The 23,376-nt window shown below is 46.7% G+C and overlaps 1 protein-coding gene across 3 annotated transcripts in view; it reads left to right on the top strand.

Moving 5' to 3' along the window:
- SMC4 (structural maintenance of chromosomes 4) overlaps positions 1-21,067 on the top strand; it is a 199,569-nt gene extending 178,502 nt beyond the window's left edge. For all 3 annotated transcript variants that reach the window (XM_082249521.1, XM_082249522.1, XM_082249523.1), the window contains 3 exons: positions 8,725-8,957; positions 9,131-9,314; positions 20,809-21,067. In XM_082249521.1, the coding sequence (XP_082105647.1) occupies positions 8,725-8,957; positions 9,131-9,314; positions 20,809-20,979 (588 nt within the window). In that variant the 3' untranslated portion in view covers positions 20,980-21,067. The remainder of the gene's footprint in view (positions 1-8,724; positions 8,958-9,130; positions 9,315-20,808) is intronic.
- Positions 21,068-23,376: the final 2,309 nt, after the last annotated feature.

Genomic DNA, 23,376 nt, shown 5'->3' on the forward strand with positions numbered 1-23,376 from the left:
AAACACCCTTGGCTTTTGCAAAGCCTGATGTTAAAAGTGGATTTTGTCATTTCTGGTGCTGCCAGCTGCAAACGCCCTCCGTCCTCCCCTCCATCGGCAGGGTCTTCGGATTCTGAGACAGATGTCGCCGTGGACGCAGACCACCTTGAGGGGTCGGTGTCTTCACATTCTGACGGTGAAGAGGACCTGTCGTCCTCAACCACCAGAAGGCACATTGGTGGAAGCCCTGATAGTTTCTGTGTGGGAAACCCTAAAATTGGCTGACTAAACCTACAGCGTCAGATATATGCAGGTGAGTTTTGGCTTCCGTAAATCGGGCAAGGTATTCCCTTGTCCACAATTGTTTCATACTATTGTGGATGAACAATGGCGATGCATAAAGCACATGTTGGATTAGATCCCACGGAGGTTACGGGGATTGCCTCGGAGGAGCCATATGGCGCACTCCCCGGATAAAATCCTGATTTGGACATGCGTGGCTAATGGGCGTTTTAATATATATCCAAAGCCGAAACTTGGCCTTTGATAGTACCGAAAAGCCAACCGCTGTTCAACCCCTTTCTGCAAAAAGGCCAAAACCCTAGCGATCGAAAACAAGCGAGGGTGCACCTTCAGCAATTAATCTGGTGTTATTTGTTCTTCAAAAGCATCCTTTTGAAAAAATTTGGTAGATTTCGCTGCTTTCTTTGTCTCAGAAGGTTGCCTTCTTGGTGGCGATCACTTCTGCCCGCAAGGTATCTGAATTGGCGGCATTTACTTGCCGCTCACCTTATCTGGTGGATATCAGTCGTTCCTTCCTACGGCGGTTTCTGATTTTCATCTGAATGAAGACATTGTGTTGCCTTCACTTTGCCCTAAACCTCACCATCCTAAGGAGTATGCCTTGCATTCTTTGGATGTGGTTCGGACAATCGGGGTTTATTTGGAGACCACTGAGTCCTTTAGAAAATCAGACGATCTTTTTGTCCTTACTAATGGACCTTGTAAGGAATTGACTGCATCTGCTGCGACCATTTCCAGATGGATCAGGCAGATGGTGGTACAGGCCTAGTCACTGAAGGGTCAGGTGCCTCCTTTCCCAGTGAAGGCACATTCTACGAAAGCGTTGAGTGCCTCTTGGGCTTTTCGCCATCAGGCGTCAGTGCTACAAGTTTACTGATCCTAAAATCTTTGCCAAACTCTATCGAGTGGGAAAAGAGTTCACAAAAATGTTCTATCCCTGTGGTTGATCCTGCCATCTCAGTCTTAAACATCCCACTATACCTAATGAAGATTTTGCAGATAGAAAGTTTGAGGCATTCCTAAAGGTGCTCAGAATGGCTCTAATCATTTCTGTTCACGTGTGCAGAATCTTGTGGCTAAAAGCCTGGACAGCTGAAGCTGTCTGGAAAAAGCCCCTCATATGTATGGCTTTTCAAGGAGATTTCTATCCTGGTGGATTTCAAGGAGATTTATATCTTGGTATATTTCAAGCCACCTAATTTGATTGGTGGGAATTTTATGGGCATTTCTGCATAGGCCTGTCTAGTCGAGTTGTAAAAGGTCGCCACCTGGTCCTTTTTGTTTATACTTTCTCAATGTTCTAACAGGTGGTTATCCAATCTCCCAACCTTCGGCCGCAAAGTTCTTGCAGCGTCAGTCTAAAGGGTCTATGTGACTGTTGCTGTTGGGCCTGTCAACACAGTTCTGTTTTACAAACAATGTGTAGCGCTAAACCCATAAAGAAACAAATGTTAAAAAATTATATATATGTGTCAGTGATGACGATTAAATTACTGGTGGTGACCAATAAAAATATATGCACAAAACAATGAACACCAAAAAAACAAGCAAAAAAAGTTTGTTTTAGCAACAAAAAAGATCCTGCGACTATTAAGTCACTAAGAGTGTGAAAGTCCCAATGAAGTGGATGATGTCTTCTATGGCAGCTTCAAAAGCGATTTATGAAAACCAAAACTGCTTACCAAATATTGTTGGTCTACCAAGTTAATGGACAGACCTTGGCTCACTTTTGGTATGACGACAGGATCCACTTGCTGAGCTTTTCAATGGTATGAGGGAAGAAGACTCTCAAAGGCAGATGTTCAAAAGGCCATATTAATCAGACAAAAGAAAAAAACACGCCCCCGGAGCCGGCCCACTATTTTTGTCGCATGAAGACTCGGTTGTCCTCCTCCAGCACCGCTTACATGTCTTTTATGCCCAATACTGCATCACGTTATGCGAGTTTAACTTTTTATTAATAAATAGTGTTTTTTAAACGGGATTATGATATATGTCCGCATATTTGCTTTTGTCTCCCATGGGGATTTGAATATCCACTCATCGCTCTGTGTCTGAGGCATCTCCTGAGCAACTATACACACTTGGTGAGGTCTATCCCTTGATTGGGTGACCATGTACATTTGGTAAGAGTCTCGTATAACTGCTCTTATTGAGGTGATTTTTCACGGGTGTACACTTGGTCTGCAAGTCTTTTGCATGTGAAGTTTGCCTTTATCTTGGGATCTGCGGTTTCCCTCTTCCTTATTGGGATCATCTGCGAAACACCTTAAATATATGGACACTCTGTGAGTGCTATTCTTACATTTCCTTTTCTTTTGCCAGTTCATCTACGGTATTACACTGTGTTTTCTCTGTCGCTCATTGACAGACGTAGTCCTCGGTGATTCAACACCCTCGGGTTATGCTGCCCTCCACAGGAGTAGGACTAGACAGGAAAGAAAATACTCTGGCCACACCCTAGGGGCAGTCCCCGAGGTTATATCCTCTCTCTCTCTGCTACAGCAAATCAGTTTTTTTTCTGTCTAGTCAGGAGTAAGGACCTAGATACCTTGCTGGGATCTTCGGTCCTGGCAGGATTTTTTTCTTAGATTTTTTTTTTTAGACAGCTTTTTTCTCCAGTGTTCCTGTGAGATCTTCAAGCAAGAAAGCTGAACTGGGCGACGGGCTGGATGTTGAGATCCAGTGGTCACCCCAGTTCAGCCTGCGAGCGCGTGCAGGCCATAGCTCCGCGCTGGGTCGGCCGTGACATAGTTCCACTGGACGGGGACTGACCCTGCGAGTTAAACGTCTCGCTGAAACGCCAAAGACCATGAGTCACGGCATCCGTATTGGTCGACAGCCCTCCCACCCCGGTGGAGAGGGGTACTGTCAGGAGTTGGCGCCCGCCTGGTTCCGGTATGGTGAGTAGTATGTTCCCCCCTTTCCCCTGACGGGTCTTGTGGTGAACGCGGGCCCCTCTCTGTATGGTAAGGATGGGTTCCCCTCTATCCTATAACAGGGCACAGATTCTCCTATTTGAGTGTGATTTTTGTGTACAAAAAGCCAGGAGGTTTGGTTTGGGAGCTGACAATCTAATTGCAAGTATGTTTAAATGATTGTAATCAGTGGCAGTACTAGAATCTTACTGTGATAGATATGGTATCCTACCTGTCAGAAGCCACAGGACATGTATACTGCTTTCCCGGTCATTCCTCCAGCAAAAGCATGCCTCCCGACGGCCACGCGGTCCGCCAGGGTCCGGTACCGCCGGCCACGCGGATCACCATGTAGAGAGAGGTTTATTGATGCCGAGATACTCTGCAGTCACGCCGCTATCCTGTAAAAGGCCGCCACCATTGTTTGGTAGATCGCACGAGGCCGCCATTTTGGCGTAGCCTCGTGTCTCCAGCATGGGGGCGGCCATGTTTGAGGTGACTCAAACACCTCGTGGAGCTAGGGGAGGCGCCGGAAGGCGTACAGAGGGGCGGAGCCGCCTCCTTTCTTCTGGGGCAGCCAGCCAAGAGACTTCCTGTCTGTTCTAGACAGTGCTGAGACAAGTTGCAGTAAACTCTGAGCATCAAGCGGTGAGCCTAGGGGTCTATCTATCTCTCTCTCTCTCTCTCTCTCTCTCGCTCGATAGGGGTCCCTAAGCAGGTAACATTGAGGGGCTTTGTGGCGCTGGCGGTCTGGAAAAAAAAAAAAAAAGGTTTATTTTTTTTTTTGGATTGATTGTTTTCCGGGTAGTAACTGGAATTATCATGGACCCTGCCACACAGGTAACCCCACCTGTTTCCCTCGAGGGGGCTGCGGGACCCGCCGGTGCACAGAGTATAGATGCATTTACAGCAGTTTTGGAGTCTTTGCTGGCTCGGGTGGAGACGGCCTGTCAGGAACGGGGGTCAAGAAAGTGACCCCCGCCTACCCCTATATCATCTGACACTTCAGACTCAGATTCTGAGATGGTCATTGCAGCTGCAGGTCCCTCTGCAAGGGCTGTTGTCTCGGGTAAAGTTCCTTCAGACAGTGAGGAGGACGTTCATGCTTCCGCCATAATTCGGGAAGAAGCATTGGTGGACGCACTAGTTGTGGCGGTTCGGGAAACCTTAAGACTTGAGGTTTTACCGGCAGAGGCAACTGAAACAGAGATTCCCTTTGGTACTAACAAGCCCACCAAAACGGTGAAGGTTTTTCCTGTACTCAAGTGTTTTGGTAATAAAATTAAAGAGGAATGGGAGCATTCTAAACGTACCTTTACTATTTCCAAGCGCATTGCTAGACGCTATCCGTTTGAGGAATCCCTCATTAAGAAATGGACGGTACCACCAGTGGTGGATCCACCTATTTCCAGACTGAATAAAGCCACGGTTATTCCAGTGGAGGACACTTCGTCCTTTAAGGACCCGGTGGATCGGAAGATCGGAAGCTGATAGGGTCAGCCTTTAGCCCAGTAATTGTCATTGGTCTAGTTTCCCAGACACTAACGGAATGGGCGAGATTGGTGCGCCAGGACCTGAAGGGGAAAGATATCCCCCAGGGAACATCTGAATTGATGGAACAGATCATACAAGGACTACAGTTCGTCTGTGACGCAGCCTTGGATGCTACCCCCCCTATTAGGGCATGCATCTATGTCAGCGGTAATCCTCAGACGTGTGCTGTGGTTAAAATGCTGGTCAGCAGACCTAGGTTCCAAAAAGACCTTGACGAATCTCCCCTTTCAGGGGAATCGCCTATTTGGGGCCACCCTAGATGAGATCATTAAGGATGCCACTGGGGGCAAGAGCACTTTCTTGCCACAGGCTGCTAAAGCTAAAGGACCTCGTAACAAGCGGGGACCTTTCTTTACCGCCCATAAAGGGTTTGTGCGCCCGACTGCTGCAAGCGGGAAGGGCAAGGCTCCTCCAGGAGGGTTCAAGAAGGGCTGGTCGGACAAACAAAAGACCGACTCAGCCAAACCTGAAGCAAAGGATTACACAGCCTGAAGGTGCGCCCCCACCCGGCTTGAGGGTGGGGGGACGTTTTCACCGGTATTCAGGGCATTAGATCGAGCATCGACCACTGCTACCGGTGCGATTCTTCCCTTCCAACATTTAAGTACCACAGGGAGCGGTAGTTACCGTTCCCTGAACAGATCTTTTTCTTTACCTTTCCCAAAGATTAGTCTCAGTTCCCCACAAGAATCGAATCCGGTTGAACAGACAGACCAAGAAGCCTCTAGCCGGGTGACTTCGGTCCCTGAGATTCAACCAGGAGAGATCACCGTTCCTGATAAGAATCAGGTGTCTGATAAATGTGTGGGAACAGAGAACGATCAGACTTTGTCGGATGGTCGGGGCCAGATAGCTCTAGGGCCGCCTGGTTCAGATCCAGTCAGCGCCAGTGGTCCTAGAAATTCTAGGCTGGCCTCGTCAGGCCGATCTACCCGACTTCGACATGCGAGTCGCGGACGTTCCTTGGGAACTTCGTCTCAGGGAGTGTCTGCGGTCTCAAGGACCAATTTTCCATCGTGCTTTACAGTCGCTGGTTTTAATGGCCTGGCCATTGAGACCCAGGTACTGAAGGACAGAGGGTTGTCAGCTTCGGTTATTCCTACCCTTATTAAAGCAAGGAAAGCGACTTCCAGCAAGGTCTATTATCGCACATGGAAGACTTATATCGCGTGGTGCGAATCTTTAGGGATTCCTCCACGTACCTATTCGGTGACCCGAATATTGGCCTTTCTGCAAAAAGGGGTTGAGCAGAAACTAGCCTTGAGCACCATCAAGGGTCAAGTTTCAGCATTAGCAATCTTCTTTCAGAAGCCTTTAGCTACTAAGTCCTTGGTGCGGAATTTCATCCAGGGGGTGCGGCACCTGGCTCCACCAGTCCGCGCGCCCTTACCGCCCTGGGATCTTAATTTGGTTTTGTCGGTTCTACAGAAACCTCCCTTTGAAAACATCAGGGAGATTCCCTTGCTTACTTTATCCCAGAAGGTAGCCTTCTTGGTGGCTATTACGTCTGCATGCAGGGTGTCAGAACTGGCTGCATTATCATGCCAGTCCCCATACTTAGTGATTCATAGGGATAAGGTAGTGCTTTATCCTAAGCCATCCTTTCTTCCAAAGGTGGTTTCAGATTTTCATCTGAATGAAGATATTGTACTACCTTCCTTGTGTCCTCAGCCCAATCATCATCGGGAACATGCGTTGCATTCCTTGGATGTGGTTCGGGCAATCAGGGTATACCTGAAGGCGACGGAATCGTTCCGGAAGACTGATTCACTTTTTGTGATCCCGGATGGCCCCAGAAAGGGGTTGCCTGCATCTGCCGCGACTATCTCCAAATGGATCAGACAGACGGTGGTACAGGCTTATTCTATTAAGGGTCGGAATCCTCCGTTCCCTGTTGGGCGCACTCCACTCGAGCGCTCAGTACTTCCTGGGCCTTCCGCCATCAGGCGTCGGTGGTCCAGGTATGTAAGGCGGCCACCTGGTCGTCGGTACATACCTTTACAAAATTTTACAAGATTGATGTGATGGCATCGGCGGATGCCTCATTTGGCCGCAAGGTTTTGCAGGCCGCAATTTGAGGAGACCGGTGGTCTACCTCGAGGGTTTTTTTCTGTTGAAAAATTTCTGTTGAGTCTCATCACTGAGGATGAGCATTGTAAACTTCTAGTTGGCACCGGTTGGGCCTTCTAGATTGGATTTGATTTCCATTTTCCCACCCCTCATTTGTGGTACTGCTTTGGGACGTCCCGAGGGTGTTGAATCACCGAGGACTACGTCTGTCAATGAGCGACAGAGAAAAACGGATTTTTGTTAAATCTTACCGTAAAATCCTTTTCTCTTAGCTCATTGACAGACGTAGTACCCGCCCCTCTGTTTTTGAGTTGGGTTGGGTTAAATTCTCTAAACACTGCTTTGTGACATAACTGATTTGCTGTAGCAGAGAGAGAGAGGATATACCCTCGGGGACTGCCCCTAGGGTGTGGCCAGAGTATTTTCTTTCCTGTCTAGTCCTACTCCTGTGGAGGGCAGCATAACCCGAGGGTGTTGAATCACCGAGGACTACGTCTGTCAATGAGCTAAGAGAAAAGGATTTTACGGTAAGATTTTACAAATATCCGTTTTTTTTTTCTTTTGTCTGATTCATATGGCCTTTTGAACATCTGCCTTTGAGAGTCTTCTTCCCTCATACCATTGAGAAGCTCAGCAAGTGGATCCTGTCATTATACCAAAAGTGAGCCAAGGTCTGTGCATTAACTTGGTAGACAACAATATTTGGTAAGCAGTTTTGGTTTTTATAAATAGCTTTTGAAGCTGCCATAGAAGACATCCACTTCATTGGGACTTTCAGACTCTTAGCGACTAAATAGTGGCAGGATCTTTTTTGTTGCTAAAACACTTTTTTTGCTTGTTTTTTTGGTGTTCATTGTTTTGTGCATATATTCACTGTATATATTTTTATTGGTCACCACCAGTAATTTAATCGTCATCACTGGCACATATATATAATTTTTTAACATTTGTTTCTTTATGCGTTTAGCGCTACACATTGTTTGTATTACTATCTGGGATTTTCTATAGGTCCATGTGTGCAGCTTCCCTCCTATATCACACAGGTTACTTATTTTAGCGGCTTCATAGCCATCTGTTTTCGCATTTATATATGTTTTTTTTAGCGCAGAAATCCACCCAACTTTAACACAGTTCTGTTTGCCTATTTCCTCGTTTCCTTAAACCACTCACATACACCATTGTTTTGAAAGGCACCCACGGCCAGCATTATGGGCTTTATTATAGATTTCCTGCGCAAGCAGCTATTTTATGGAGCCTAAAATTCGAAGACTGATTGACCTTTGCAGTGTTACAAGAACAGCATAGTGTGAAAGGAATTAAAACCTCATCAGAAAGTGCAACATTCAAAATCCTCTGCATTGCAAATAGCCACTAGGCTTTAAAATGTGCATTTATATTTTAAAAATTGTGGATATTTGCCTTCCTTTATGAGAGTGCAACAACTATGCTGTTAATGTGTCTTTACAAGTACCTGGCTAACATGCATAAATACCAGTGAAATAATACATTAAACCTTTTAGATGGGTCACTCAATCCAAAGACATATTTATTATAGCTGGGATGCTGGTAGACTACCCCCTTAAATTTCTAGTATTACAGCAGAGAGATCCTCTTATGGAGTTACCAGCTTTGTCCACTTCCATGCTTCTTTTGCTACGTTTTCTTTAATTTAACATTGTGCAACTCTCCCTAATAGATTTCATAAACCGCTGTTGTGAAGAGCTCAGGAGATTACAGGAATCGGTATTAGATTTGGTGTTAATGGCAGGCCATATTTTTTATTGATTTTTCAAAAATCCCAATTTATTTGTTGCTTTGTTGTATTATATGTAAATGTAGTAGTTCAGGAAATTTTTCCACTTTGAAAGCATACATTGATTTTCCCCTTCTCTGTGAATAGGAAGAGCTGTACTTGCAAAGAGTTGCAGAACTTGATGAAATTACCAATGAAAGAGATCGATTCAGACGAGCATATGAAGATCTTCGCAAGCAAAGGCTTAATGAGTTCATGGCTGGCTTTAATGTTATAACAAACAAGCTAAAAGAAAATTACCAGATGCTGACCCTAGGGGGAGATGCAGAGCTTGAATTGGTGGACAGTTTGGATCCATTTTCAGAAGGCATCGCATTTAGGTTGGTTTTACTTGTCAATCAGTGCATTATATTAATTGTACCATCAATGTCTTTGTAAATTACCGATGAAGGTAAATAGTTTTTTTTTTTTTTTTTTTTTTTTTTTTTTTTTTTTTTTTGTTTTACTTCTCCCAAAAATTTTGATCTGAACCTGTCCTAAAACTTTACTGTAGTGTGAGACCACCAAAAAAAAGTTGGAAGAAGATCTTTAATTTGTCAGGAGGAGAGAAGACGCTAAGTTCTTTAGCTCTGGTTTTTGCTCTTCATCATTACAAGCCAACTCCTCTGTACTTCATGGATGAAATTGATGCAGCTCTAGACTTCAAAAATGTCTCTATTGTGGCATTCTATATTTATGTAAGTAGCTCTTTGATGTATTTGATAAACTTATAGTGTTTTTATAATGTGCGAATTGACAAATCATATGCCATTAGAAGTAGTCCTTTATCAGTTGACTGATAAAGGGGTTCTGTATTTTGGATGGAGATAGATAGATATATATATATATATACGCACACACAAGCCACTTTATTAGGTACACCTGTTCAATTGCTTGGTAACACAAATTGCTAATCAGCAAATCTCATAGCAGAAGCTCAAGGCATTTTAAGCACCTAGACGTGGCGAAGACGACTTGCTTAGGTTTAAACTGAGCATCATAATGGGGAAGAAAGAGGATTTGAACATGGCATGGTTGTTGTCAGTCCTGGTCTGAGTATTTCAAAAACGGCTGATCCACTGGGATTTTCACGCACAACCATCTCTAGGGTTTTCAATGGAGAGAAAATATACAGTGAGCGGCAGTTGTGTGGAGGGAAAATGCTTTGATGTCAAAGGTCAGAGAAGAATGGGCAGACTGTTTCCAGATGATAGAAAGGCAAAGTAACTCAAACAACCACTCATTACAACCAAGGTATGCAGAATACAACACATCGAACCTTGAAGCAGATGGGCTACAGTAGCAGAAGACCACATCCGGTGCCATTCCTGACAGCTAATAGGAAAGTGAGATTACAATTTGCACAGGCTCACCAAAATTAGACAAAGAGTGGAATAACTTTACCTGGTCTGATTCGTCTGTTTCAGCTGCGACATTCAGATGGTAGGGTCATAAATTGGCGTAAACAACATGAAAGTATTGGTGTGTGGGATATTGTGGGATATTTTCTTGGCACGCTTTGGGCCCCTTAGTACAAATTGAGCATTGTTTAATGCAATGGCCTACCTAAATATTGTTGCTGATCATGTCCATCATCCCTATAAAGATTAGAAGAACTTCTCTGCTCTGGAACAGCTCCCCTTTTTAGGGGTCATAGCCATTGTAGCAGAGGTTTTTTTTTTTTTTTTTTTTTTTTTTTTTGGTTTTTTGTTTTGTTTTTTCTCAAGCCTGCTCACTGTTCCCAAGGTAGAAGGTTGCATCCAGCCCATGCTAGATCTGAAGATTCTCAACACCTTCTGCCAAATATAAAAATTCTGTATGGAATCCACTTGATCAGTAACTGCCTCTGGCTTCTGCGTACATCAAGATTTTCTACTTGCATGTCCACATTTTTTCAACATAGAAAAGAGCAGATTCCCCACTGATTGGTACTACAATAACCTACATATAGAGTGGAAAGAGTAAGTGTAGAAAAATTGTATAAAAATATACATTTTTTTGATCCTCCATTGACAAGACGCAGATTCATCTTCATGAGCTGTGTGGGTTATGCTGCCACCTGCAGGAGAAGTCTAGGCAGTACGTTAGTACAAAGTTTTTCATATACATGCCCACGGGGCTGTCCCAGACATAACCCTCACAGACACAGCACATCAGTTTGTTTCTGCCTAGAGAAGGAGTAGGACCTAGGTTTCCTGCTGGGACTCCGGTCTTCGTTTTTTCTTTTTTCTTTTCAGAATATTTTCTTTTTTTTCTCTTTACTCACTTGCTAGCTAGTGTTCAGGGAAGAATTTCCTGGTGATCTACAAGCAATGATGCAGGCTTGGGCTTTGCACTGGATAATCTAGATCCTTATGGTCCCACCAGCCTGGCCTACGAGCGTGAGCAGGTTATAGTCCCGCACTAGGCGTAGCCACGACAGTGCCCCTTTTTCCAGATGGGGACGAGCCTGCGAGCGGATGCCTACCTGGGACGCGACAACCTGAAACGCCTGAGTCGCAGCATACCCCTCAGGCTGGCAGCAGCCCACTTCGGGTGGGAGGCAGTCTGCCCGGAGCGGAGCCCACTTGATCCATGCGTATCGGTAAGTAAATGTGCCCACCTTGCCCCTGCTGGCCTTGTGGGGATTTGGACCCTCTCCTGGGGATAATGGGATTTGTACCTCCTGAAAGATCCCCTGGCCTGCCCGGTCTGTGTCTACCTTTCCCTGTTCCTGCGAGGGGCTATGTGTCTGGGGCAGCTGGCGCATTGGGGGTGGGGGGGGGTGGCATGGTACTTGGGCTTGCTGGTTCCTGTTGTGGATCCTGAGGCCTTCATAGTGTCAGTCCCTGGCCGCATGGCTCGCCGTGGGCGTCGCTATCTTAAGTGTGGGCAAAGTATTTTTTCCCCCATATACTTGTATGGGGCAGCCATTTTCCCTGAGCTTCCTATTGCAACTGTATGGGCAACCATGTTTGTGTAGCCCTTGTGCTGCACTGAGCAGCGTGACCATTCAGGCACGATCACTTCCTGTGCTCTGTTTCCTGCTGCATTTCCTGTCTTTCTGCATGCTGATGGAATGATCAGGAGGACTTTTCTCTGAGGTGGTACAGTACCTGGGGTCCCTGCAGGCATATCCCTGCACGCTCTGCTGTTTAGTTTAAAGGGGATCTCTGTAGACCGCTGCGATCGGTGGTGGAACCGCGATCGGCGCTGCTTAAAGCGAAAGTACTCAGTTTTTTGCAACTTGCAATATGTGGTCCCAAACTGTGAACTCGCCCTCAGACCCACTCTGTGTGACTCCCGGACAGTCCGGATCACAGTCACTCGCTGCGATTTCAGCAGCTCTGGAAAGCCTGGCGACAAAAGTTGATTTAGTCATGAAAAAGATTGACAGCCGAAAACAGCCGCTGCCTTCTCCGACTATGGAGGTGTTCTCTGATTCAGAGGATGATGAGGTTGCCCCGGATGCTCCTCTTCCTGAGGGGTCACTGTCCTAGCCGTCAGATGGTGAAGAGGACCTGTCCTCTTCAGCCGCAGCATGGGAATGCGCTTTAGTGGAAGCCCTGATTTTCTCTGTCGCTCATTGACAGACGCAGTTCTCATATCTTGATATCAGGGTTATGCTGCCCCCTACAGGAGTAGGACACTAGGCAGAAAAAAGTTCTGGCTACACCTATGGACAGTCCCAGGGGGGTATACCCTCTCTCTTCCTGCTATAGGATGTCAGTTTTTCTCTACCTAGTCAGGAGTAAGGACCTAAGTTCCTTGCTGGGATGGGATGGTCGGGCCCTCACAATCCCGGGTTCCCCTCTGTCCTATAACGCACCCCCGCCTATCTGCCCCTTCCTCTCCCAAACCCCCCCCCCCCCCCCACTACTGGGGAAGTAACTCCAGGGGGCTGAATCTGGGTTTCAGGCCGCAGATGGGGGCGGGGGGGGTGCGCCGCCAACGGCCGAACGATCGTGCGGGGGGATTTCTACTTGTTTTTTCCTGGCCCATCTGCCGATCGATCCGTCTGTAGGTACGGGGGCGTCCCCTTTAGGGCCGCCATTTTCTTGTAGCCTACATGTGCTCTGCATGGCGGCGGCCATCTTGGTACACACGGCTCTGATTTCTGTGTATAGATTCGCCGTGGGGGAGTCCTGGCAGCGTGTATGTGGGTGGAGCCCCTCCCGAGACCCGGGCACACTGCTCTGCAGGCATTCTCTTTGCAGGAAGATCGCTGCTGACACTTGCTGACTGAAGACACTCTGGGCCTTCTGGTGCATCTTAGTGTGGGTTGGTGAGCCTTGGGGGGGGGGGGTATCTCTCTCTCTCTCTCTGCGGGTGGTCTCTAGGCGTGCTGTCTGACCACTTGAGGGCGCTGAAGCGCGGCGGGACACTTTCATTTAAAAAAAAAAATTGTTAAAGGGTTCCCCTGGTGTAACATGGACCCTGCTGAACGTGTCCCCCACCTGATCCCCCTCGAGGTGGCCGCAGGGCCCTCAGGTTCCCAGCTAACTATAGATGCACTTTCGGCGGTCCTGGACTAGTTTGTGTCCCGGGTGGAGGCGGTATTTAAGGGTCAAGGTGCTAGAAAGCGCCCTCCGCCTATCCCTGCCTCATCCAATGCCTGAATCAGTCACTGCTGACACAGTTCTCCCTTCCGGGTCTACTGTCTCGCGCCCGTCTCCTCTGATATTGAGGATGACCTTTCCGCTGCCACGCAAGACAATTCGTTGGTGGACGCACTGATCGTGTCTGTACGTGATACCCTGAAAATGGAGGACGCAACTGCGACTGATGCACAGGTTGCCTTTGGCACTCGCAAACCCTCCAGGGCGACAAAGGTTTTTCCTTTTCCCGTATGCTTTGACCATATTCTTAAGAAAGAATGGGACCGTCCAAAACGCTCCCCTGGGATGCCTAAGCGGTTTGCTAGGCGCTACCCTTTTGAAGAGTCCCTTATTTAAAAGTGGACAGTGCCGCCTACAGTGGATCCCCTGGTCTCCAGACTGAATAAAGCTACTGTAATCCTGGTGGAGGATTCCCCGTTCTTTAGGGATCCGGTGGATCGTAAGGCAGTGTCTGTGTCCCGTACTATGTTCTCCCTGGTGGGGTCTGTTTAAGACCGGTGTTTACCATTACCCTGGTTTCGCAGACATTAACTGAATGGGCTAAGTTACTACGCAGTGGCCTGGAGGGGAAACTCCTTCCCCCTGCCGTTTTAGAACTGCTGGACCAAATGGTGCAAGGACCGCAATTTGTTTGCAATGTCGCGCTGGATACTGCTCCAATGCTGGGGCGTTTGTCGTTTTCGGCTGTGGCTGAAGTGCTGGTCTGCGGATCAGGCTTCAAAGAAAGCCTTAACTGATCTCCCTTTTCAGGGAGATCGCCTGTTTGGAGCTATCTTGGATGACATTATCAAAGGTCTCACTGGGGGTAAGAGCACCTTTCTCCCGCAGGTTTGCCAAGGGTAGGGACCCTCGTCTCAGATGGGGATTCTCCTTTTCGGCCCACAAGAAGTTTTTTTGTCCCTCTGGATCAGTCGATAAGGCGAAGCCCTTCAAAGCCCCCTCGGGGGGTTCCAAGCGACCCTTGTCTGGAACACAAAAATCGGGTTCCTCCAGACCTGAGGACAAAGCCACTTCAGCCTGAAGGTGCGCCCCACCCATATTAAGGGTGGGGGGACGTCTATCCCGGTTCCCGGACCCGTGGCTCTCCTGGATTCTAGACAAACTGGTTCACAAGGTCATACGGTCGGGGTACAAGATCTAGTTTCGATCGGTTCCCCCAGTAAGGTTCTTCCCTTCCAATGTGAGACTGTCCCCGGATCGCTTACGGGCTCTGTTGGGGGCAGTACAGGACTTGGTACAACAGGGAGTAATAGTTCCGGTTGCGGAACATTTTCGAGGCTTTTATTCCAATTGGTTCACAGTACCTAGGAAGGAGGGTAAGATGTGTCCAATCCTGGACTTAAAGGCGCTGAATTACTTCATACGGGTGCAAAAATTCAAGATGGAATCTATTTGCACGGTGATGGCCTCCCTGCATCAGGGGGACTTTCTGGCCTCCATAGACATCAAAGATGCCTACCTTCACATTCCCATTTACGCAGGACACCAACCATTTTCAGTTTGTGGTGTTACCTTTTGGGCTCGCTCCCCGGGTCTTCACAAAGGTTTTGGTTCTGGCGCTGTTGCGACAACGGGGGATCTCGGCCCTGGGCTACCTGGACGACGACCACCTCTGTGCGGAGTCTCCACAGGCTCTGATGACAAACTTGGAGATCACCATAAAATCTCTGGCAGAGTTCGGGTGGATTCTGAACCTACAGAAGTCGTCCGTGGTTCCCTCCAGGAGTCTGGACTATCTGGGCCTAACTTTGGATTCGTCCTTAGCCAAGGTGTTTCTTCCTTTGGAAAAACTCCACAAGCTCCAGACAGCGACTCAGCTGTTGCTGTCCAGCAAATGGTCGTCCCTTTGGACTTGTATGAGAGTTCTGGGACTGATGGTGGTGTCCTTCATGGCGGCACCTTTCCCTCAATTTCATACGAGGACCCTCCAGAAGGAGATCCTTCTCAAATGGAACAAGAATCCCAATTCCTTGGACAATCAGATCCAACTGAGCGAGCGGACCAGGGAGTGCCTGATATGGTGGCTTCGGTCTCCGATGCTCATTCAGGGAAAATCCTTTCTTCCGATCTATTGGACGATTGTCTATCCTGGTGGGGAGGGGTTCTAGGCAGGTTTTCTGCTCAAGGAGTCTGGTCCCTGGAAGAATCCAGGTTGCCGATTAAATGTACTGGAACTGAGAGCGATCAGGCTTTGCCTGGTTCACTGGACCGAGCATCTTCGAGGTTGTCCAGTGCACATTCAATCGGACAATGCCACGGCCGTGGCTTGTGTCAATCGCTAAGGGGGCACCAAAAGTGCCCTTGCGGCCTTGGAAGTGGCCGGCATCCTCCGAAGGATGGAGCGCTTTGTTCCCGCTCTCTCCGCTGTTCACATTCCAGGCGTGGAGAATTGGCAGGCAAATTTCCTCAGCCGGGAGACCTTGGATCAAGGAGAGTGGTCTCTCCATCCGGAGGTGTTCCACCAGCTATGTCTTCGTTGGGGCACCCCAGATGTGGATCTGTTGGCGTCGCGGATCAACAGGAAAGTGCAGCAGTTTGTAGCCCGCTCCCGGGATCCTCTGGCAGACGCGCTGATAGCCCTGTGGGGGCAGTATCAGCTGCTGTATGCCTTTCCTCCTCTCAAGTTGCTACTGAGACTTCTTCGCAGGATAGAGACGGAAGGAATTACGGTCATTCTTGTGGCTCCAGACTGGCCTCATTGGGCCTGGTACGCCGACTTGGTCAGGCTAGTCGCAGACGCTCCATGGATACTCCCTCTCAGGGAGGATCTACTGTCTCCGAGGCCAATCTTCCATCCTGATTTACGGTCACTGGCTTTGACGGCTTGGCTGTTGAAAGACAGGGGATTGTCTGCTTGAGTTATTCCTACTCTGCCTAAAGCGAGGAAAGTGACTTCTAGGAAGATCTATCATCGTACGTGGAAGTCGTATATTGCGTGGTGTAAGTCCCTTGGGGTTCCTCCACATTCTTACTCGGCGGCTCGGATCTTGGCCTTCCTTCAACGGGGAGTTGAGCAGAAGCTGGCTTTGAGTAATATACTATCAAGGGTCAGGTCTCGGCCTTGGTGATTTTCTTCCAGAGGCCACTGGTCACTCATTCCCTGGTGCCTAATTTCATCCAGGGGGTGCGGCACCTGGTACCTCCGGTGCACCCTCCATTGTCACCCTGGGACCTTAATTTGGTGCTGTCGGTTCTTCAGAAACCTCCTTTGAAAATATTAGGGATATTCCCCTGCTTACCTTATCCCAGAAGATGGCCTTCTTGGTGGCTATTACTTCTGCGCGCAGGGTGTCAGAACTGGCTGCGTTGTCCTGTCGTTCCCCTTATCTGGTGGTTCATAGGGATAAGGTGGTTCTTCGTCTAGGTCCGTCCTTCCTTCCGAAGGTGGTGAATGAAGATATTGTGTTTCCTTCTATGTGTCCTAAGCCAAACCATCCTAAGGAATTTGCACTGCACATTTTGGATGTGGTTTGGGCAATCAGGGTGTACCTGGCAACTACGGACTCTTTTCGGAAGTCAGATTCGCTCTTTGTGATCACGGAAGGCCCTAGAAAAGGGTTGCCTGCGTCTGCTGCGACTATTTCCAGATAGATCAGGCAGGCAGTGGTGATGGCTTATGCGATTATGGGTCAGGTTCCTGCTTTCCCTGTTAAGGCGCACTCTACTCAGGCACTTAGTACTTCCTGGGCTTTTCGCCATCAGGCATCTGTACTTCAGGTTTGCAAGGCGGCTACCTGGTCGTCTGTGCTGGCATCTGCGGATGCCGCTTTTGGCGGCAAAGTTTTGCAGGCTGCTGTTTAAGGGAGCCCTTGGTCTACCTTGGGGGTTCTGTTTTGTTTTCAGGTGGGTCTCTTCTTGTTCCGATGAGTCCTATGTTTCCTGGGTGGCTATGTTTTGGCCTTGTGGACTGTTTTTTTCTGCTGTCCTACCCCTCAATTATGGCACTGCTTTGGGACGTCCCTACTGATATCAAGATATGAGAACTGCGTCTGTCAATGAGCGACAGAGAACTGGATTTTTGAATTACCGTAAAATCTTTTTCTCTTTGCTCATTGACAGACGCAGTACCTGCCCCTCTATTTTTGAGTGGGTTGGTATGTTTTTTTCTCTGACACTGCTTTGATACATAACTGACATCCTATAGCCGGAAGAGAGAGGGTATACCCCCTGGGAAATACGTCTGTGATAACGCCCTGGAGGAGGGCGAAACGCATCAACGCAATTTCTGGTCCTACGCTTGCTGTGACGTCACTTCCAGCAGCGGTGGAACGCACGCCGGGACCAAGCCAGCCCCGAGCGCACCACCATCTGAACAATCCTTAGTACTTGATGAGTGATATACTAAGCCTGCATTTCTCTTTCCAAATGTGAGTGATATAACAATTTTTTATCGATAAACGCTTAATATCAGTATTACACTATTGTGAGCCTTTCCTTCCCCATATGGCTATATCATCCTGCTGAGTCTACATGTTGGAGGTTTACTTAATTTCCCTATCAGCCTAAAGGATACTGCCTGGGTTCCTTACTGGACTAAGCCTGAACGACCCTTACACAGTATTGTCTAGGGGTCCACTCTGTCCGGTAAGTGGAACATCCAAGGGGAGAGGATATTCACAAATATCACATCAGTGTCAGCATGATTTTGCACAGATTACTCAGCACCTAAGCACTTTCTATGGACTATCTTTTACTGGCTACTTGCTGAAGCACTTTTTTGGGATTCATATGGAATTTTATGAGGAATTTTTCACTTTATATATTTATTATTGTATCTATGTTATTGATTGTAACTGCACAGGGTGCACTGGACACTTGATGAATTTATGAGTGTTGATACATTTTATTCAGTCATTGCTTTTATCCATTTTTATGATTAGTCACAACCTTTTTGCGCTGTTTTATTTGCACTGTCATACCCCCTGGGACTGCCCATAGGTGTAACCAGAACTTTTCTCTGCCTAGTGTCCTACTCCTGTAGGGGGCAGCATAACCCTACTGATATCAAGATATGAGAACTGCGTCTGTCAATGAGCTTAAGAGAAAAGGATTTTACGGCAAGTCAAAAATCCAGTTATTTCAGTACGGGACACTTTAAAATTGGCTGATGAGCCCACACGGGCAGGGATGCGGGTGGCTTTTCGCTCCCAGAAGTCTCAGAAAGCTGGCAAGGTTTTCCCTTGTCCCGACACTTTTCACGATATTGTGAATGACCAATGGCTGCGCATTAAGCACGTGTTGTGCCAAAAAGGCTTTAAACGCCAGTATCCTTTTGCTGAAAAGGTCTCCAACTGTTGGATGGTGCCGCCTAAAGTGGGCCACCCTGTCTCCAGAGTAAACAAATCTTCTCTTGTGCCTGTGGAAGATTCCCAGGTCTTTACGGATCCAGTGGACAGGCGGGTGGAATCCCTTTCCTGCTATTTTCTTGTGTTGGCATGTTCCATTTTGAAATTGGTGTTTGTGTCTGTTTTTAGTCTCACAGACGTTGACGGGATGGATTAGGGGTTTGCAGGAGTCTTTGAACCCTGGGACTGTTCCTCCAGAACAGCTGGAACGGTTGGACCAGGTTATCTAGGCTCTGGTGTTCCTGTGTGATGTGTCTATGGATGTGGCTCCCCTGGTGGACAGGGTTTCGGCCGTAGGCATTGCCTTGAGACGCATGGTTTGGTTGAAAAGCTGGTCAGCTGACCAAGCTCCTCAGAAACCCCTAGCTGACCTCCCATTGCTGGGAGAGCGTTTGTTTGGTGACTCATTGGATGAGTTGATCAAGGGCTTGGTTGGCGGGAAGAGTACTCTTATTCCTCAATCCTCCAAGGGTAAGACTCCCCCGTGCTCAGCGGGGTCCCTCTTTTTCTGCTCACAAGTGTTTTTTTCGTGCCTCCGGGGTGCAAGAAAAAGGTGAGCAGTTCAGAGCTTTTGGAGGGGCTAAAAAGCGTTGGGACAAGCCCAAGGCCAGTCGGTCTGGTGCTGCTGACAAGTCTCTTCAGCATGAAAGGGTGCCCTCACCCAGCTCTGTCGACATCTGCGCTTCTTCCAGGAACCCTGGACTTCGTTCATTCAGTACGCATGGGTTTTTTCAGTCAAATCTTCGCCTGTCGCCAGAGCATTTAAAGGATCTGTGGGAGGCTGTGCAAGATCTCCTGGCTCAAGGGGTGATTGTGCCGGTTCCTCAGCAGGAACGCTCTCAAGGTTTCTATTCAAACCTTTTTATGTTTTTACTGTATGAACAACCACGTCCAATTTGTCTTTGACCACAGGTATGCTTTTATCATTATTTATCCAATAAAATTTATATTTTTATACAATTTTTCTACACACTTTCTACTGTATATGTAGGTTATTATAGTCCCAATCAGTGGGGAATCTGCTCTTTTTTTCTAAACTAAAGGGATGACACCTACTTCCATTTCCAGACTATAAAAAATCCCCCCCCCCCTCTTTCTTTCTCTCTCTCTCTCTACATTTTTTCAGCATAGCCACACTACCTACGTTTTACTATGGGCATGCAGCATTACCATATTGTTGTCCTTCATTTTGTCATGTTCAGTACAGCATGGGTCTTTAATAGTATGCTAGTTCCTGTTCTTGCTGTGCTTACCTTTCCTGACACCCCTATAATGGGATATCTGGATGACCTCCTGTGGGAACAGTCACCTCAGATGCCAGCATCCATTGAAGTTTGCAGATTCTTTGGCACAAGCTTTGGTTGAATACTGAATCACCAAGAATTCAGAACTGGGACTGTCGCATCACTTGGCATATCTGAGCCTGATCTTAGATGCAGCTCTGTCAATTTTTTTTTTTCTTCCTCTGGATAAACTCGACTTTCTCCACTCTGCATCTCTGCAGGACCAACTGACCCTCCATTTTTGCATGTGGGTCTTGGGCCCTGTGGTGTCTTCTTGCAAGGTAGTTCTGTGCCCAATATCATCCAGATTGTTGTAACTCAACATTCTGACAGTATCCGGATGCCATATCTGTTCACACTTTATCATTTTTACCAGGCACACATTAAGGTGGCTCTTTGGGACCTTTTAATATATTGGATTTATTTTTATTTATTTTTTTTTCTCTTATTTCCACTCTTTTGTTGACTACTTTTGGATGTCCTATTGGTTCCAGAATAGTACATCCTGTGTCTGATAATGTACAATTTAAGAAAATTGGAATTTGGTCTTGCATGTAAAATTGTAAAATATTTTTTTGTAGTACATTATGATTTGCTCCTACTATTGCTTGCTAAAAAATTAAGGCATACTGGGCTGTCCTTACAGATTTGTTTGCCAGTGTCCAGTTGCATGAAGATAGCAGCATAACCCATTGGTTTCAGATTTACTTCATGCTATGTCTTGTAATTTACTAAGTAGCCCAATGCTGCAAAAGCAGGGTAGGGCCACAGAATAATTCAGGTAGTGTTGTGTCTATGGATCTAAACGCTGCTAATAGAAGCAATAAATGTGTTTTTAGTGTTCATTATCTTTTTGTACTCCAGCAAGAGAGTGCTTGCTTGTTATGCATTGGATGACATTTTCTCATGTTTGTTTCTCTCCCTCCCCCACCTTTTTTTTTTTTTTTTTTTTTTTTTTTCTTTTAGGAACAGACAAAAAATGCCCAGTTTATCATTATATCATTGCGGAACAACATGTTTGAGATTGCTGACAGACTGATTGGTATTTATAAGACTCATAATACAACAAAAAGTGTGGCTACAAACCCCAAAGTCATTTCGTTAAAAGGACTTGCTGAACTAGCTGCTGCTCACTGAGGAAAAGCGCACACGGAGGGGAAGGGGCAACCACTCTAAAGATGAAGATACAGTTTTCATATTCTGTCAGTCATGGAATCACAAAAAAGCCCAAACTGACTATGCATGCATCAGTGCCTTCTTCCCCAATTTGTGGGTTTTTTTTCTCTTTTTCTTATACCGTTGCTGCTATCTTTACGATATGGTATCCTACCACATGTGGAAGATCCACAGGAGGGATCCGTATCACTTTTTAATTTTTTTTTTTTTTCCCCAAGTAATATTTAAGCCTGGACTTTTTGTTCTTCGAAAAGTAAAGTAGAGAAAATGAAATCCTTATTGAGCTGTGTGAAGAGGCTTACACATTTAACTGCTAGTCAATGTAAATATGTCTCCCATAAAAGTACATGTTTGTGTTTGTTTGTGTCCATTGGCCTATTCATTGTATTTTGTTTTCCTGGGCTTTCTTAAATGGCGTAGTACATATTACTAAGGATGATCTGCACCATTGCTCCAGGTGCCTGCAGCATTTGCAGTATTGCTTGGATATAAAGTGAATCAATAAAAGTGGTTGCCTTTAAAGTTTAATGTCATGCAAAAGCTTTTCCTTTTTTTTTTTTTATGTTTTTTCTACAAAAAAATTACTACTTTCTAATAAAAGCACCCTGTATTTAAATGTGTTGGTTTTTATACTTCTCCCCCTCTGCACAAGTTCAGAAGTTCAGGCCAGCGGTGTATTGTCCCCACCCTTTGCCAATCTGCAATGAAACATGTCAGGATTACCCACTTTTCCTGGTAATATTCATCTTGACACTGGAACCGTTCATCTGCACTGCTAATCCAAACATGATGGGAAATAAAGCGGGGTCTCATGTCCATAAGGTCGCAGCATATGCTGATGACCTACGCTTCTTTCTCGGCAACTCTGAGACCACCCTTTGAAACTTAGTCCCAATATTCTTTACATATTGAGAATTGTCTAGTCTACACATTATCAAAAATCCATGGCCCTAAATTTAACACTGTCACAACATGACATGTCTCGCCTACAAACCACTTTCCCATTTAAATGGTTTCAATCCCACATCAAATATTTGGAAATTCAAATCTCCATTTGATGGGGACAAGGGCCTCTTCCCGACAACCCTGGCTCGTTGTTTTGGGGGTCTGTGGGCAGGGGGCTTATCGGAATCTGGGGGCCCCCAGATCCTGGGCCACCCCTATGCTAATGAATAGGGATTACATTGTACCCCTACCCATTCACTCAAAAAAAGTATAGCTTTACAAAAAACAGACAGTTGTTGACAATTCTTTTATTAATTGAAGACTGTCCCATGTTGGAGCTCAGTGTCTTCTTTCTCTGGTCTTCTTCATCCAGTTTTCTCCTTCTGATGTCTTCTTCCTACAGTCTTCTACCTCCGCTATCTTCTACTTCCGGTAATGTTTTCTCCCTCCAATATCCTCGTCTTCTGCCGCCAACTCGCTCAAAATAAACAAAAATCAGGTCCTGCTCTGATGTTGCTCTTGTATAACTTTGAGGAGGAAGAAGACTTGGAGCTATGATGGGGGGCGTTCTTCAATTAAGGACTTGTTAAAAACCGTCTTTTTTTTTTTTTGTAACACTACACTTATTTTTTTGGGTGAATGGGTCATTCACATCAGGGGGGGTGGCCTTGTTAAAGGGGCTTCCAGATTCCGATAAGCTCGTTGCCTACAGACCCCCACAACCACCGGCCAGGGTTGTTGAAAGAAGCCCTTAACATGGGGACAAGGTGCTTTGGGGTCGTGAGTGCAGAGCCCCAAAGCACCCCCCCCCAAATATGTTGAGGGCATATAGCCTAGTATGGTCCAGGAAGGGGGGGGGGCAGATTGAGGGGCATTTTTGATCTTTAGTGTAAAGAACAAATTACTCAACATACAGCCAATAATGTCTAAAGTGCTGGCAACAAAAGTGAGTACACCCCTAAGTCAAAATGTCCAAATTGGGCCCACCATTATTTTTAAGCACTGCCTTAACCCTCTTGGGCATGGAGTTCACCAGAGCTTCACAGGTTGCCACTGGAGTCTTTTTCCACTCCTGGTGGATTTTAGAGACCTTGCGCTCCTCCGCCTTCCATTTGAGGATGCCCCACAGATACTCAATAGGGTTTAGGTCTGGAGACATGCTTGGCCCGTCCATCACCTTTACCCTCAGCTTCTTTAGCAAGGCAATGGTCTTCTTGGATATGTTTGGGGTCCTTATGTTGGATTTCGCCCCTGCGTGCCCAGTCTCTGAAGGGAGGGGGATCATGCTCTGCTTCAGTATGTCACAGTGCATGTTGGCATTCATGGTTCCCTCAATGAACTGTAGCTTCCCAGTGCCGGCAGCACTCATGCAGCCCCAGACCATGACACTCCCACTACCATGCTTGACTGTAG

Source organism: Pelophylax lessonae (assembly GCF_965119305.1).
Source record: "Pelophylax lessonae genome assembly, chromosome: 3".
Taxonomy (NCBI): Eukaryota; Metazoa; Chordata; class Amphibia; order Anura; family Ranidae; genus Pelophylax; species Pelophylax lessonae.